Source organism: Euleptes europaea, chromosome 1 (genome assembly GCF_029931775.1).
Source record: "Euleptes europaea isolate rEulEur1 chromosome 1, rEulEur1.hap1, whole genome shotgun sequence".
Taxonomy (NCBI): Eukaryota; Metazoa; Chordata; class Lepidosauria; order Squamata; family Sphaerodactylidae; genus Euleptes; species Euleptes europaea.
The window spans coordinates 177,515,644-177,532,054 of record NC_079312.1 but is presented as its reverse complement, the minus strand read 5'-3'; the positions used below and the strand labels follow the sequence as shown (position 1 = coordinate 177,532,054).

Below are 16,411 nucleotides of genomic sequence, written 5' to 3'. Positions count from 1 at the left end.
ACAGTTGTCTGGATACCGCGAGACCCCGTCCAACTCTCGCGAGCTTTGGCGGATAGCCGCGCATGCGCAACGGAAACCGTCATATATTACCCCCTTTTAACAATGTTTAATTATTTTAATTGCGTTTCGGCTCCATTAAGTTTCAAACACCCACGTCGCTCCTTAAAGACTGAGAAGGCAATATCACACCTCAGAAAACAAACCCTCCACCTTTCCCCCCCACCCTCAAACCGACAACCGGAAGTCGTATATCCGTCCGTCCCCGTCGATCCATTTCCTGCCTCTTGATTTTTTCCTCCCTCTCTTCCGGCTTCACATCTATGATCCTAGTCCTCCTAGAGCGGCTACATTGAAACAAACCCTCCCCCTTCCCCCATGCTCGGAAGTCGTAGGTCCGGTCGTATCTCCCTCCGTCGATCCATTCCCTGTCTCCACATTTTTCCCCTCCCTCTCTTCCGGCTTCACATCTATGATCCTAGTCCTCCTAGAGCGGCTACATTGAAACAAACCCTTCCCCTTCCCCATGCTCAAAGCGACAACCGGAAGTCGTATATCCGTCCGTATCTCCCCCGTCAATCCATTTCCTGTCTCCTGATTTTTTTTCCCCCTCCCTCCCTTCCTTATGGACATTTATGATCCTAGTCCTCCTAAAGCGGCTACATTGAAACAAACCCTCCCCCTTCCCCCATGCTCAAAGCGACAGCCGGAAGTCGTAGGTCCGTCCGTATCTCCCCCCCCGTCGATCCATTCCCTGTCTCCTCATTTTTTCCCTCCCCCTCTTCAGCCTCGACATCTATGACCCTAGTCCTCCTAGAGCGGCTACATTGAAACAAACCCTTCCCCATGCTCAAAGCGACAGCCGGAAGGTCCGTCCGTATCTCCCTCCGTCGATCCATTCCCTGTCTCCACATTTTTCCCCTCCCCCTCTTCCGGCTCGACATCGATGATCCTAGTCCTCCTAGAGCGGCGCCATTGATAAGCAGCGCGCAGGCGCCCCTCCGCTCTCTTTCCGCTCGGCGAGGTGAGATGGCGGCCGCGCGGCTCCGGCCTGTGGCGTGGATGGGGGGGGGGGGAGTAGGCCTCGGCCCGGCCCGGGCCTCCATTGCCTCCTCCCGGACCCGCCATTGACCTTGTCTCTCTTGTCTGTCTCTCTCCCCTTTAGGACCCGCAGCCATGGGCCGCCGACCCGCGCGCTGGTGAGCGTCTCTAGGGCGGCGACAGGCCGGAGCGAGGAGAGCCGGCCTGGCTGCCCGTGGGATGGGGAGGGAGTCGCTGGGCGGCCCTTGAACGCTGGTCTTGAGCGGGAGCCCGTGCCTGCGCCTTGCCCTCGGCGCCCAGTGGGGTGAGGTCGTGGGGGCCGGGCCCGTGAACGCATGTCCTGGCGACGGTCGGCCCCAATGGAGCCTCCATAGCCAGAGGCAGTGTACTGACGTGGTCGATCGGGCCTGCTGCTTCCGTGAGCTTAACAACTCTTGAGGCGCCACGCTGTCGTGAAGGGGAGGCTGCTAGTAAAAAAATGGATACTAGTCATGTGTGTGTGTAAAGTGCCGTCAAGTCGCAGCCGACTTACGGCGACCCCTTTTTGGGGTTTTCATGGCACGAGACTAACAGAGGTGGTTTGCCAGTGCCTTCCTCTGCATAGCATACTAGTCATACTGCACACCTATTCTCTCCGGGATCAGGGGAGCGTGCCTGTGATATTAGGTGATTTGGAACCTAATGGGCGGGATTCCCTTGCGTGAACAGACTGCTGGACTTGATGGTCCTTGGTCTGATCCAGCTCGGCCTTCTTTATGTTCTTATGGGTGTGTTAAGGATCTCCGCTATTTTTCAGGTTCCTCACTTTTGGGCTAAAATTCATGCCCTAAGAACACAGGGTAATAGCCACTGATGGACCTATTCTCCATAAATCTGCCCAATCCCCTTTGAAAGCCATCAGCACACTTGCTGGAAGTCAGTTCCACTGTTTGGTTTTACTCATTCAGCCTTGTGGCATCTCACGGGCTACCTTTTAAAAGTTATATGTTGGAACTTAGTAAAACTTGCATAGTTTTTTTATCTCGTATCTTCAGGACCGCCTCTCCTGGTATACCTCCCCCAAAGGGCCCTAAGATCGTCCGATGAACATCTACTTTTGGCCCCTGGCCCTAGGAGCGTGCGGCTGTCCTCAACAAGAGGACCTGGTGGAATGCTCTGCCTAGTAACATCAGGGCCCTGCGGGATTTGAAAGTTTCCCGCAGGGCCTGCAAGACAGAGCTTTTCCACCAGGCCTATAATTGAGGACAGCCGCTTATAATCGCTCATATTATTTATACCATCTTACTGGCCTCCCCTTCCTTCCCTTGAATGGGAACTACACATTATGAAGGGTTGTCACCTTCGTGGTTCCCTACAGTTTTCTTTTAGTCTTGATGCGCCATCACGTTAGGTTTTAGAATTTTATTGTTGGTTTTATTTTGGATATATATTGGTGCTGTTTTTAAAATGATATTACCCTCCCTGAGCCAGCTCACTGAAAAGGGTGGGTTATAAATCAAAAAAATAAATAAAATAAATAAATATCTCCTCCCCCCATCCAAAAAAACTTGCAGGATCAGTTCAGCGGCCTATTGCCAGGAATCACCTTACAGGTTCTTTTGTGAAGAGACCAAACAGGGCTTTGAAACCATCTGTTCCACCATGCTGCTGTATCGTGTGTATTATTTTACCCTTCAAAAATATACATAGAATCCTAGAGTTGAAAGGGGCCATACAGGCCATCTAGTCCAACCCTCTGCTCAATGCAAGATAGTGCTGGCTCCGTGAGCTGCAGAAGTTGTGAATAATGCCTTGGTCTAATTGCTTCCTTACAGGGACCCTTGAGATTCTCAGTCTTTTTGTCAGGCTGCTGTCCCAAGAGAAACTGTTTTTTTTCTGTGGGGCATCTTTAATAGAGCATGTCAAACACCAGTAGATTAAAGAGCTAGAATCCCTACCCGTAGAATCATAGAACTGGAAGGGTCCATACGGGCCTTCTAGTTCAACCTTCTGCTCAAAGGTGGTAAATACAATCTGCTGTACAGTGAATTGGCTCTGGAATGGGTAAAAGAGGCTGCAGTGGATTCGACTGGCACTGGATGAAGTAACTAGCCATTTCCCTTCTGTTCCCCGCATTGAAAGAAAAGTATATGGATTACTCACTTTTTGCTTCTTCTTTTTTTAGCGTGGCTTCCTTTAAAGAGCGAACATAGTAGTTATTTGCTTCTCTGAGGTTTTAGATCAGGGGTGTCAAACATAAGGCCTGAGGGCTGGATCTGGCCCCTTGAGAACTCTTATCCGCCCTGCGAGACAGCCATCTCCATCCTACCCCCCAATCTGGGCTAGCAAGGCCTAGCCTGGCCCAATCAAGTGACATTTATGTCATATCCGGCCCTTGTAACAATTGAGTTCGACACCCCCGTTTTGGGTTTTGCACTAGATAGCAGTGTGAGTTCTGACCTATTTGAAATTTTTTATTGTAGTGACTGCGGTTAAAATGCCTTCTCATGATCCCCAACTGTTTTTTTCCCTAGTTACCGATACTGCAAGAACAAGCCCTACCCAAAGTCCCGTTTCTGCAGGGGTGTTCCTGGTAAGTAAGGCAGTAACTCGAGTTGTGGAGGTTCTATCTCCTCCCTTAATACGCATTGCACATAGGTTTCCTTTCTTAGAGATAAAACAACAAACTAAAGATTTAGTCTAGTAGTAGTAATTGTGAAATTGGCTAATTTTGCACGTTTGTGTGTTCTGTACATTTTAAGCTCCTTTGGGTCAGTATTCTATGGAGAAAAGTGGGTAGAAACTGTCCTAAATAGTTATGCGAGGACTGCCTGATAAGTAGGGTTGCCAACCTCCAGGTGTGGCCTGGAGTTCTCCTGGAACTACAACTGATCTCCAAGCTGCAGAGATCAGTTCTCCTGGAGGGAATAGCTGCTTGGGAGGGCCAACTCTTTGGAATCACATACCTGATGAGCTCACTCCCCTTCCCAAATTCTGCCCTCCCCAGATCTCCGGGTACTTCCCAAGCCGCAGTTGGCAACCCTAGTGATAACTCAGCTGCAATGGCCACCCGCTTCACTTTTAGTTACAAGCACAGCTGCTTGTGGTGTCCTTGTGTCATAGATTCCTAGAGATGGAAGGGGCCATACAGGCCACCTAGTCTAATCTTCTGCTCAATGCAGGATCAGCCTAGAGCATCCCTGACCAGTGTATAGAATCATAGGCTTTGAAGGGTCCATACAGGCTATCTAGTCCAACCCCTTGCTCAATGCAGGATCAGCCTAGAGCATCCCTTTATATGTCCTTTTATAATAGCGGCCAAGTGTCCTTAGAGATAAAACAGCAAACTGAGTAAGTTTTAACTTGCGCTGGGAGTGCCAGATGAGAGTCAAAAGCAGGGTTACCCACCTTTCTTTTAGGATATCTGAGACACTCCCCTTCCATCTCAGCTACAGGTTGTGTTCTTTGGTAACAGTGGCTGACCCAGTCCCTTTGTTTCCTCCAGATGCCAAGATCAGGATCTTTGACCTCGGTAGGAAGAAAGCCAAGGTCGATGAGTTCCCACTCTGTGGGCACATGGTGTCCGATGAATATGAGCAGCTGTCCTCTGAAGGTAAGGAACCGTAGCAGGGTAGGCAGCCAGCTCTTGAACACATGAAGCTGCCTTATACTGAATTAGACCCTTGGTCCATCAAAGTCAGTATTGCCTACTCAGACTGGCAGCGGCTCTCCAAGGTCTCAGGTAGGGGTCTTTCACATCACCTACTTGCCTAGTCCCTTTAACTGGAGAGGCCGGGGATTGAACCTGGGACCTTCTGCATGCCAAGCAGATGCTCTGCCACTGACCCTCGGCCCCTCTTCGTGGCTCTCCAGGGTCTCAGGCAGAGGTCTTTCTCATCACCTACTTGCCTAGTCCCTTTAACTGGAGATGCCGGGGATTGAACCTGGGATCTTCTGCATGCCAAGCAGATGCTCTGCCACTGAGCCTTGGCCCCTCTTCATGGCTCTCCAGGGTCTCAGGCAGAGGCCTTTCCCATCACCTACTTGCCTAGACCCATTAACTGGAGATGCTGGGGATTGAACCTGGGACCTTCTGCACGCCAAGCAGACGCTCGACCACTGAGCCACAGCCCCTCCCTCTTACTGCCCCCCTGCAGTGGTCTCCTCTGCCTCACTGACACTGCCTGCCTCTACCCCACAGCGCTCGAGGCCGCCCGCATCTGTGCCAACAAGTACATGGTGAAGAGCTGCGGCAAGGACGGCTTCCACATCCGCGTGCGCCTCCACCCCTTCCACGTCATCCGCATCAACAAGATGTTGTCATGCGCTGGAGCTGATAGGTGAGCTCAGGAGAGGGGTGGGGGATTGTAGCAAACGTGCAGTCAATTAAGCCGACCAGCCCCTGCAGCCATCAGGGGCTGGTGTGCAATGGCTGCACACAGCAACTCCCCTGGTTGTGTATGTGCTCCGTTCTCTGTATGGAGTGCTTTAAGGGACCTCGGGAACACCTTTAGTAAGTCCTGGAAAGATGCATCTCTGGCCGTAGTAAATTGTCTACAACAAGGGTTTCTAAAGGGAGCCAGTGTGGTGAAGCGATTTAGAGTGGTGGAGTCTGATCTGGAGAACCGGGTTTGATTCCCTACTTATAGAATTGTGGAGTCGGAAGGGACCACCAGGGTCATCTAGTCCAACCCCCTGCACAATGCAGGAAATTCCAAACTACCTCCCCACCCCCAGTGACCCCCTACTCCATGCCCAGAAGACGGCCAAGGTGCCCTCCCACTCATGATCTGCCTAAGGACATAGAATCAGCATTGCTGACAGATGGCCACCTAGCCTCTGCTTAAAAACCTCCAGGGAAGGAGAGCTCACCACCTCCCGAGGAAGCCTGTTCCACAGAGGAACCGCTTGAACTGTTAGAAACTCCTCCATATGAGCAGTGGATGCTAATCTGGTGAACTGGATTTGTTTCCCTGCTCCTACACATGAAGCGAGCTGGGTGACCTGGTTTAGTCACACTCAGCCCCACCTACCTCCCAGGGTGTCTGTTGTGGGGAGGAGAAGCCGGTTTGATTCTGCCCTAAGTGGTAGAGAAAGTCAGCATATAAAAACCCAACTCTTCTTGAGCCTGTGGGAACTTGGAAATTTGACAATGGGTGGTTAGGGCTACCATAAAATGGCTACCACAGGAGATGGAGCCAACCACTCCGAAGAAACCCACGTGCAGGGGAGAAGAGGAGAAACACATTGGGAAAGAGGAGTAAGAGCGAATAAAACCAATATTGGTGGCAGCTGCTGCCTGTGAAACAACGTTGTTTTAATCAGCACAGCCAGTCAGAAGCACTGGTCCCACCCACTTTCCAAAAACTCTTGAAACAAAAGACAAGAAAAAAGCTTTACCCAAATTCATTAAGGGGGGGGCTCATACACTTCCTCCTTTCAGCCCTTTCGGACATCCCATTCCCTGGCTCACCCCAGGTTCGATGGAAGGAGAAGCAACTGGAACTCTGGAAGGGACCCAGGTTCATCAAGGGCTCACAATTCCAGAACTAGGGGGCAGACAAATCCAACAGATATGGCAACAAACAGGGTCAGATAAGCTGAGTTCTTGGCCAGGAAGGCACATGAATCTCCTGGTCCACAAAGATGGTACTAAAACATCAGCTTGGTTTCTTGTCAGGCTCCAGACCGGGATGCGTGGGGCCTTTGGCAAGCCCCAGGGCACTGTGGCCCGCGTGCACATCGGGCAGGTCATCATGTCCATTCGCACCAAGGTGCAGAACAAGGAGCACGTCATCGAGGCATTGCGCAGGGCCAAGTTCAAGTTCCCCGGCCGCCAAAAGGTAAGGCGGTTCGGCATGCATGGTGTGGAGAGAGTGGGCAGGGAGAAGCTTTTCTTCCTCTCCCATAATGCCAGAATGCTGTGGGGGGGGGGTCATCTGCTGAAGCTGGAGGGCGAGAGGTTCAAAACAGATCACAGGAAGTATTTTCTTTGCCCAAAGCATAGTTAAATGGTGGAACTCCCTGCCCCAGGATGTGGTGACGGCTGCCAACTTGGGAGGCTTGAAGAGGGGAGTGGACATGTTCATGGAGGAATTCATGGCTACTAGTAAAAATGGCTACTAGTCATGATGCATACCTATTCTCTACAGGATCAAAAGCCTATTATATGAGGTGCTGTGGAACACAGGCAGGATAATGCTGCTGCAGTCGTCTTGCTTGTGGGCTTCCTGTTGACCCCTGTGTGAACAGACTTCTGGACCTGATGGGCCTTGGTCTGATTCAGCAGGGCTTTTCTTATGTTCTTATGAGTGTGCCTATAAACAACACCATCTTTCTGTGAATGTACAAAGCATGGTGCCTCCGAAGGTGGGATGGGTATGTGGAATAGTGGTTAAAGTTCACACAAGCCCTGTTCGCGAGTTAACAGTGAACACCTGTTCATCTGTTCACCAAGAAAGAGGCGTGTCTCCTTCCATATGTCCCTGTGCGCCAGCTTTGTTAATCAGGCAGCCTTCTATTTGCCATCCCACCATTTAAGGTGGCCTGTCTGGCATCGACCAGAGCCTGGGCCTTTTCCATTGGCTCCAGCTTTGTGGACCGGGCTCCATGAAGAGGTGAGAGGGGGCCCCTCCCTGGAGATCTTCCGGAGACACTGCAAGCTTGTTTGCTTTTGAGGGGATTTGAACGGCTGGCATCTTTTTAAGGGGGGGAGGGGGAGCTCGGGTTCGCTATTCTATTTTGGTTTAAACAGAAAATGTTTTTGACTGTTATTGCAAGCCACCTTTAACCACGAGGAACGGCGGGATATAACTAATAACAGTCTTAAGAAATGAAATGTGTGTTCGCTGTACAGGTTAAACGGAGGACCTGTACTAGGATAAGTGGTTGCAACCATGCGTTCAGCTTTATATGTGTTGAATGTATCACACGTATAAAAAAGAATCTTGTGTACGCTGCGTTCAGTGATTTGTGAACAGGGCCATAAGTTCTGTAGGACTGTGTGGCTTTTGTTTCTGTGATAACTGGGGTGCTTTAGGCAGATGTTTCTGCAAATGTTCTCTCCCCAGGCGGAAGAGCTGGGTATGTGGTCTCTGAGCTAACTGCAGACGCACCAGTAATAACTGTATAGCTGTCTTGTGTGGGGATGGGTTAAATTGTGGAACTCTCTGCCCCAGGCCGTGGTGATGACTTTAAGAAGGGAGTTCATGGGGTAGAGGGGTATTCATGGCTGCTAGTCAAAATGGATACTAGTCATGATGCATACCTATTCTTTCCAGGATCAAAGGAGCAGGCCTGTTAGATGCTGTGGAACACAGGCAGGATGGTGCTGCTGCAGTTGTCTTGTTTGTGGGCTTCCTAGAAGCACCTGGTTGGCCCCTGTGTGAACAGACTGCTGGACTGGATGGGCCTCGGTCTGATCCGGCATGGCCTTTCTTATGTTCTTATGAGGTCTAGTCCTTGACAAAATGCACTGGGGAGTGAGAATTGTTGCCTAGTTTGATCTCTTCCCTCATTTTCTCTTCCAGATCCACATCTCCAAAAAGTGGGGCTTCACCAAATTCAACGCCGACGAGTTTGAGGATATGGTGGCCGAGAAGCGCCTCATCCCAGATGGGTGTGGAGTAAAATACATCCCCAACAGGGGGCCCTTGGACAAGTGGCGTGCACTGCATGCGGCATGAAGGGCTGGCGCACCCCTTCGCACCCCTCCTGCTCAGCTATTGCCTTGAAGGATGTTTAATTAAAAAAAGAATACTGCAGAGATCTCCTTTTCGGTGTGGTTGATGAAGCTGGGGTGAGGTGCTGGGATTACTTTAGGTCTCAAAAGGTTTGCTTCACTCTTACATACAAAACTGTGAAGGCATTTCATAAATTCAAACCCCCTTCTTCCAGTAGACTTCTCACAGTAGTGATTCTTTCAGCCTCTTGTAGCGATTCCCAAAAAGGGATTAGGCTTGCAGGGTAAAGTAATTTCACAGTAAGTCACCTTCTGACTTGTAGATTAGTGGTTTTCAGTTTGTTCTTCAGCCACGTTAGTGACTTCGAATCATAGAGTTGGAAGGGGGACCACCAAGGTCATCTAGTGCAACCCCTTGCACAATGTAGGGAATTCACAACTACTTCCCCCCCGTCTTTGAATGTAAAAAGCATGGTGCAAGGCATCTTGTATCCTATGACCTGTTTCTGCTGATCTCTCCCCCTCTATTGCTGACACCTTCTTTGCCTCCTATGCCGTTCCGAAATGTTTCCTTCTCCCCCTCTCCAAGTTTCTGTGGCCAAGAAAGTAACATTCACAAATCTTGTATGATCAAGGGTTGTGTGCTTCAATCACTAGGTTCTCTGGCAGTGAATTTCACAACAGTTGTGCAAAGTTCTTAATCAGCTTGCTTACCCTTTTTGGCATTTTTCCCAGCTTGCAAACGTTCTTGAGGCTCAGCGGGAAGAACTGCACATTGCCAGAAGCAGGAAGGCTTGTAGGGGCCAGCTTCGACCCAGTCAGGGTTCTCCCACTGCCTGTTAGTTAGTGCAGGCAACCAAACCACACCTACCGGTAGGCAAGGCTGCATATTGTGCGCACTAGAGGAGCGTCACCACAAGGGGTGTGCTCAATTTGCCCAAAACATCTGCCACAATTCAGCAACATGGTGTGGGTCAGCAATTGACCCCAGCTTCATAAGAACATAAGAAAGGCCCTGCTGGATCAGACCAAGGTCCATCCAGTCCAGCAGTCTGTTCACACGGGCCAACCAGGTGCCTCTAGGAAGCCCACAAACAAGAAGACAGCCGCAGCATTATCCTGCCTGCGCTCCACAGCACCTAATATAATAGGCACGCTCCTGGAGAGAATAGGTATGCATCATGACGAGTATTCATTTTAATTAGTAGCCATGAATAGCCCTCTCCTCCATGAACATGTCCCTCTCCAAAGCCTTACAAGTTGGCAGCCATCACCACATCCTGGGGCAGGGAGTTCCACAATTTCCTAATGCGGGAGATAGCTGAGAGGTTTATTTTATTGGTTTAAAACATTTATTAGCCACCTTTTTTTCCTTATGGAGTTCAAGGCAGCTTGCGATACAGATAAAACAGAAAAGAAAGTTCATTAAAAACATAAAACTCAAAATTTAAAATCATAACTCAAGACTTCTAGTAAACTAAACGCAGTCCTAAATAAAAACTGTCTTGAGCTGCCGCCTAAAGATGGAAAGCGAGGGGGCCAGGCGCACCCCCCTGAAGAGGTTTTTCCATACTTGTGGGGCTGCCACTGAAAAGGCCCCTTCTCATCTGCCCACCAGACAAGCGTCTTTGGTTGATGGGACAGCCTGGTTGTCTTCGTTCTCCCCTCATTCTTGCTTCATGTTCAGGATTCTGAAGGAAGGACGGTTGACGACTCAGAGCTCCCTCTGGGCCTTTGGTGCTAGCCTTAGATTCACCTCCACGGGGTAGTGGTCGCTGATTTCTAGAGCCTGTTGATTGGAGAGGAGTGGTTGTTGGCGGTCCAGATCTCGCTGCCTGCAGTTCCTGCTGTTTGTGCGGCTGCATTAGGGTTGCCAGCCTCCAGGGGAGGGGAGGGGACGTGACTCAGTGGTAGAGCATCTGCTTGGCATGCAGAAGATCCCAGGTTCAATCCCCATCATCTCCAGTTAATGGGACTCGGCAAGTAGGTGATGGGAAAGACCCCTGCCTGAGTCCCTGGAGAGCTGCTGCCGGTCTGAGTAGACAATACTGACTTCGATGGACCAAGGGTCTGATTCAGTATAAGGCAGCTTCGTGTGTTCACGTGAGATCTCCCAGAATTACAACTGGTCTCCAGGTTACAAAGATCAGTTCCCCCGGAGAAAATGTGTGCTTTGAAAAGCTGGCTCCATAGCATTATACCTAGGGTTGCCAGGTCCCGCTGCGCTACCGGCGGGAGTTTTGGGGGCGAAGCCTGAGGAGGGCGGGGTTTGGGGAGGGGAGGGACTTCAACGCCATAGAGTCCAATGGCCAAAGCGGCCATTTTCTCCAGGGGAACTGATCTCTGTCACCTGGTGATCAGTTGTAATAGCAGATCTCCAGCTAGTACCTGGAGGTTGGCAACCCTAATTAAACCCCACTGAGGTCCCTCCCCTGTAACCCACCCTCACTAGGCTCCACCCCCAAAATCTCCAGGAATTTCCCAGCCCAGAGCTGGCAACCCGAGACTTCGCATTAGTTTAGGAGGGTGACCCAGCCGACTCACTTCTTCTTCAGAGAGTCCGAGCGCGTGTGTGAAATTGAAAGGTTTGGCTGACCGGGCCACAACGGCGCCGAAGAGCTCTTCCCCATGGACGATGATCCTAAGAGTGAACACACAAGAGTAGGGCCTTTCTTATGTTCTTATAAGCGGGCAGCCGCAGGATCTGAACTCAGTCCCCAGCAAGACGAGTGGGTTACTGTCTAGGCCGGCTGGTGGCACAAGCTGTGGTTGGATTGCCAACTGCCAGGTGGGACCTGGAGCTCTACCCTTATTACAATTGATCTCCAGACCACAGAGGCCAGTTTCCCTGGAGAAAATGTCTGCTTTGGAGGGTGGGATCTGTGGCATTATACCCCGCTGAGGTCCCTCCCCAAACCCTACCCTCCTCGGACTCCACCCCCAAAATCGCCAGGTATTTCCCCACTAGAGTTGCTTTTACAACTAGTCTCCAGCCGATAGAGATCAGTTCACCTGGAGAAAATGCCCCCCTCGGTAGTTGGACTCTATGGCATCGAAGTCCCTCCCCTCCCCCAAACCCCGCCCTCCTCAGGCTCCCCCCCAAAAATCTCCCACCAGTGGTGAAGAGGGAACTAGCAACCCTATTCCCAACCCCAAGCTGCCATAGGGAATTGAACCCGGTTCTCTAGGTTAGAGTCCACCGCTCATGTGGAGGAGTGGGGAATCGAACCCAGTTCTCCAGATTAGACTCCACTAGCAACCCTATTCCCAACCCCAAGCTGCCATAGGGAATCGAACCCGGTTCTCTAGGTTAGAGTCCACCACTCATGCGGAGGAGTGGGGAATCGAACCCAGTTCCCCAGATTAGACTCCACTAGCAACCCTATTCACAACCCCAAACTGCCATAGGGAATCGAACCCGGTTCTCTAGGTTAGAGTCCACCGCTCATGTGGAGGAGTGGGGAATCGAACCCAGTTCTCCAGATTAGAGTCCACTACACCACGCTGGCTTTGATGGGGCCACACCTGTCGTAGGCGCAGCAAGTCCGGTGGCTGACGGTGGTGTCTTCCTTATCCCCGATGAGCCAATGGAAGGCGCGGTGATTGCGCAAGCGGATCCCCGCCCAGGCGTTTGCAGGGATGTAAGCCCCAGCAGCGTTCAGGTCTCCCAACACCATCAGGTTCTGCTGAACGGGAGGCTGTGAGTCTTTGCCATCTCTGCCCTACGATGCTCCCTCTTTCCCCGCACCCCCCCCCCAACCCCTGCCAAAGACCTGGGTCTTCCAGCGATGCACCAATTCCATGCACACTCCAAACAGCAGGTCAAGTTCGCGGGCGGCTTCCCGAGGGCTGGCGTGGTGTAGGAGCAGCACAAAATCGGAGGTGGCTGGGGTTGGAGAAAAGGCAGCACCGTTGGTTCAGGTCGTGGGTAGGGTTGCCAGCTCCAGGTCGGGAAATACCTGGAGATTTTGGGGACGGAGCCTGAGGAGGGCAAGGTTTGGGGATGGGAGGGACCTCAATGTCATAGAGTCCAACGGCCAAAGTGGCCATTTTCTCCAGGGGAACTGATCTCTATCGCCTGGAGATCAGTTGTAATAGCAGGAGATCTCCAGCTAGTACCTGGAGGCTGGCAACCCTAGTCATGGGAGAGGTGGCAGCAGGGTTGCCAACCTCCGGGTAAGGCCTGGAGATCTCCAGGAATTACAACTGATCTCCAGACGACAGAGATCCGTTGCCCTAGAGAAAACGGCTGCTTCAGAGAGCAGATTGTATGGCATTATACTCTGCTAAGGGGGGAATCTATGTCATTATATCCTACTCAGTTCCCTCTCCTCCCTAAACTCCACCCTCCCCAGGGAACTCCAGGCTCTGGGGAGGGCGATTCCTCAGACCCCTCATGTGGTGGGGAATTGGGCAACACCTGTGATTGGAGAACGGAAGCGGGCAGCAAAGGGACCCCTCGCAAAAGCCTCGAAGGGGCTGGAATCCTCTTCCCCAAACTGGCACCAGTCAGTGACGGAGACCAGATCCCTCCTGTCAAGGAGAAAGAAAACAGGGAACCTAAACCAATTGCCCTCCCCTCCTTTACTGATAGGGTTGCCAGCCTCCAGGTACTAGAAAAAGCAGACACCACTGTACTGATACTGAGTTAGTTAGGAAATTAGCACAGGAGCGACACAACATCAAGTGCAAAAAAGTTCTATTAGAAAAGTTACAAGTGGTAAATAACATCAATGCACAAACATGTCATCTCTCTAAGCAACGTTTTCCTGCTTTATCACTTTGAAGATACATACATCAGTAACTATTGGACTTTGTAGATATAGGATCACATTGGATAATTTGTTTGTGCATTAATTTGTTTGTGCGTTGATGTTATTTACCACTTGTAACTTTTCTAATAGAATTTTTTTGCACCTTGTAACTTGATGTTGTGTCGCTCCTGCGCTAGCCTCCAGGTACTAGCTGGAGATCTCCTGCTATTACAACTGATCTCCAGCCGATAGAAATCAGTTCCCCTGGCGAAAAGGGCTGCTTTGGCAATTGGACCCTATGGCACTGAAGTCCCTCTCCTCCCCAAACCCCGCCCTCCTTAGGCTCCGTCCCCAAAATCTCCTGGCATTTCCCACTCTAGAGCTGGCAACCCTATTTACTGGCAAACAGAAGAACAGGCCATATAACTGACTAGCACTTGAACTCCTCTCCGGGCTTTCGATTTGGTCTGTTAGTTGGATCAGAACTGCATTGGGCAGAGAGAGCTCCGATGTGGTGGGGGGCTCCCAGCTCCCCCCGGACGTTACCGATAGACAAAGACGTTCTGTTCCTTGTAGCTTCCACGCCCCAGCCTCTTGCTTTCCAGGCAGCCGTAGCGATGGGAAGGATCATATCTGCTGACCAGAAGAGAGAGCGCTTAATGTCCCCTTCGCCCCACCTTGGCCTCTCCTAGATCTGGGGAGAGAACCCAAAGTTAGCACAACCTCTTGTCTCAAAGTTACCAAAGAGGTCCCAAAGATGGTATGTTGCTATCAGTGGCAGGAAAAATGTAACTCAAATATCTATGCATGTGCTGTCTTATGGTGACCCCAGCATGGAGCTTCCAAGGCAAGCGAGAAGCAGAGGTGGTTTGCCATTGCCTTCCTCTGCAGAGCCTTCCTTGGGGGTCTCCCATCCAAGTACCGACCCTGCTTAGCTTCCAACTTATGGGGACCCCAGCAAGGGACTCTCAAGGCAAGTGAGACTCAGACATGGTTTGCCACTGCCTTCCTCTGCAGAGCCTTCCTTGGGGGTCTCCCATCCAAGTACCGACCCTGCTTAGCTTCCAACTTATGGGGACCCCAGCAAGGGACTCTCAAGGCAAGCGAGAAGCAGAGGTGGTTTGCCATTGCCTTCCTCTGCAGAGCCTTCCTTGGGGGTCTCCCATCCAAGTACCGACCCTGCTTAGCTTCCAACTTATGGGGACCCCAGCAAGGGACTCTCAAGGCAAGTGAGACTCAGACATGGTTTGCCACTGCCTTCCTCTGCAGAGCCTTCCTTGGGGGTCTCCCATCCAAGTACCGACCCTGCTTAGCTTCCAACTTATGGGGACCCCAGCAAGGGACTCTCAAGGCAAGCGAGAAGCAGAGGTGGTTTGCCATTGCCTTCCTCTGCAGAGCCTTCCTTGGGGGTCTCCCATCCAAGTACCGACCCTGCTTAGCTTCCAACTTATGGGGACCCCAGCAAGGGACTCTCAAGGCAAGTGAGACTCAGACATGGTTTGCCACTGCCTTCCTCTGCAGAGCCTTCCTTGGGGGTCTCCCATCCAAGTACCGACCCTGCTTAGCTTCCAACTTATGGGGACCCCAGCAAGGGACTCTCAAGGCAAGCGAGAAGCAGAGGTGGTTTGCCATTGCCTTCCTCTGCAGAGCCTTCCTTGGGGGTCTCCCATCCAAGTACCGACCCTGCTTAGCTTCCAACTTATGGGGACCCCAGCAAGGGACTCTCAAGGCAAGTGAGACTCAGACATGGTTTGCCATTGCCTTCCTCTGCAGAGCCTTCCTTGGTGGTCTCCCATCCAACTACTGACCCTGCTTAGCTTCTGAGATCTGATGAGATCGAGCAACATAGCTCCATATAACTCAAACAGCCAGGGGGGAAATGGCCTATCTCCGCAGGAGAAAGATCAGCCCACTCCTTGGCGTGCTAGTTGTCTGGTTGCTAGGGGACAGGGTTGCCAACCTCCAGGTACTAGCTGGAGATCTGCTATTACAACTGATCTCCAGACGATAGAGATCAGTTCACCTGGAGAAAAGGGCCGCTTTGGCCATTGGACTCTATGGCGTTGAAGTCCCTCCCTTCCCCAAACCCCACCCTCCTTAGGCTCCGCCCCCAAAACCTCCTGCCAGTGGCAAAGAGGGATCTGGAAACCCTACTAGGGGAGCGTCATCAGCAGCGAGCCTGAAGTGCTGCGTTCGTTTCAACTCTTTCATTCTGCTGCTCTCGCAGTCCCAAAACAGACCTAGAAGTACCCACTGTTACCTGTTCAGCTCCCGTAGCAGCATCCGGATTGCTGTTCCTTTGGAGTCCCGGACCTCTTGCACGGCCGAGATGTCACAGCGAGAGAGGATCTGGCAGTGGGAGAGCCGGGAAGGTCAAAGACTGCAGCTGGGGGTGGGAGGGAACCGTGGTGTAGGGTTGCCAACCTCCAGGTTCTAGCCAGAGATCTCCTGCTATTACAACTGATCTCCACTCGATAGAGATCAGTTCCCCTGGAGAAAATGGCCGCTTTGGCCATTGGACTCTATGGCATCGAAGCCCCTCCCCTCTCCAAACCCCGCCCTCCTCAGGCTCCGCCCCCCAAAATCTCCAGGTATTTCCCAACCCGGAGCTGGCAACCCTACCTTCCCTGTGAATCAGCCGCGGACTCACCTGCACCAGGGCTCCCATGACCTTCCGGTTGGCTGCTTTAGCCTTGCCGAAGCTGCGGATGTTGAAAGCGCAGATTTTGAAGGTGGAGGCCGCAAGCTGTGCGACCAGCAGGACCAGCAGGACGGCAACGGCTTGAGCCATAGCCCCGGCGCACCCCATGTCCCCTGGATCAGGAGGCAAATGCCGGCCAGAGGGCTTTCCTGCGGAGTCAGCAGCCGGGCAGGGGAGGGTCCGGGCTTTTTGTGCCGGTGGTTGCATTTGACGAGCCAGCAGAGAAAGTGCTCGGCTAGAACGGCCTGGTCACCGACA

At 51.8% G+C, this 16,411-nt stretch overlaps 2 protein-coding genes and 1 non-coding gene across 3 annotated transcripts; 2 read left to right on the top strand and 1 right to left on the bottom strand.

The window, feature by feature from the left end:
• The first annotated feature begins 1,160 nt into the window (after positions 1–1,160).
• Positions 1,161–8,722, top strand: RPL10 (ribosomal protein L10). The gene is made up of 6 exons (XM_056867352.1): positions 1,161–1,196; positions 3,552–3,610; positions 4,523–4,630; positions 5,219–5,357; positions 6,698–6,860; positions 8,547–8,722. The coding sequence occupies exons 1-6, from the start codon at positions 1,174–1,176 to the stop codon at positions 8,700–8,702; spliced, it is 648 nt and encodes a 215-aa protein (XP_056723330.1). The 5' UTR covers positions 1,161–1,173; the 3' UTR covers positions 8,703–8,722.
• Positions 5,394–5,527, top strand: LOC130493639 (small nucleolar RNA SNORA70). The gene has a single exon (XR_008934002.1). It is a non-coding gene; the product is annotated as a small nucleolar RNA SNORA70 (small nucleolar RNA).
• Positions 8,723–10,412: 1,690 nt separating the features above from the next.
• On the bottom strand, positions 10,413–16,243 carry LOC130493562 (deoxyribonuclease gamma-like). The gene is made up of 8 exons (XM_056867350.1): positions 16,103–16,243; positions 15,713–15,801; positions 13,999–14,085; positions 13,119–13,231; positions 12,472–12,584; positions 12,224–12,381; positions 11,243–11,339; positions 10,413–10,487 (listed from the first exon to the last, which is right to left on the bottom strand). Exons 1-8 carry the CDS (start codon positions 16,241–16,243, stop codon positions 10,413–10,415), a joined length of 873 nt encoding a protein of 290 aa, XP_056723328.1.
• Positions 16,244–16,411: the final 168 nt, after the last annotated feature.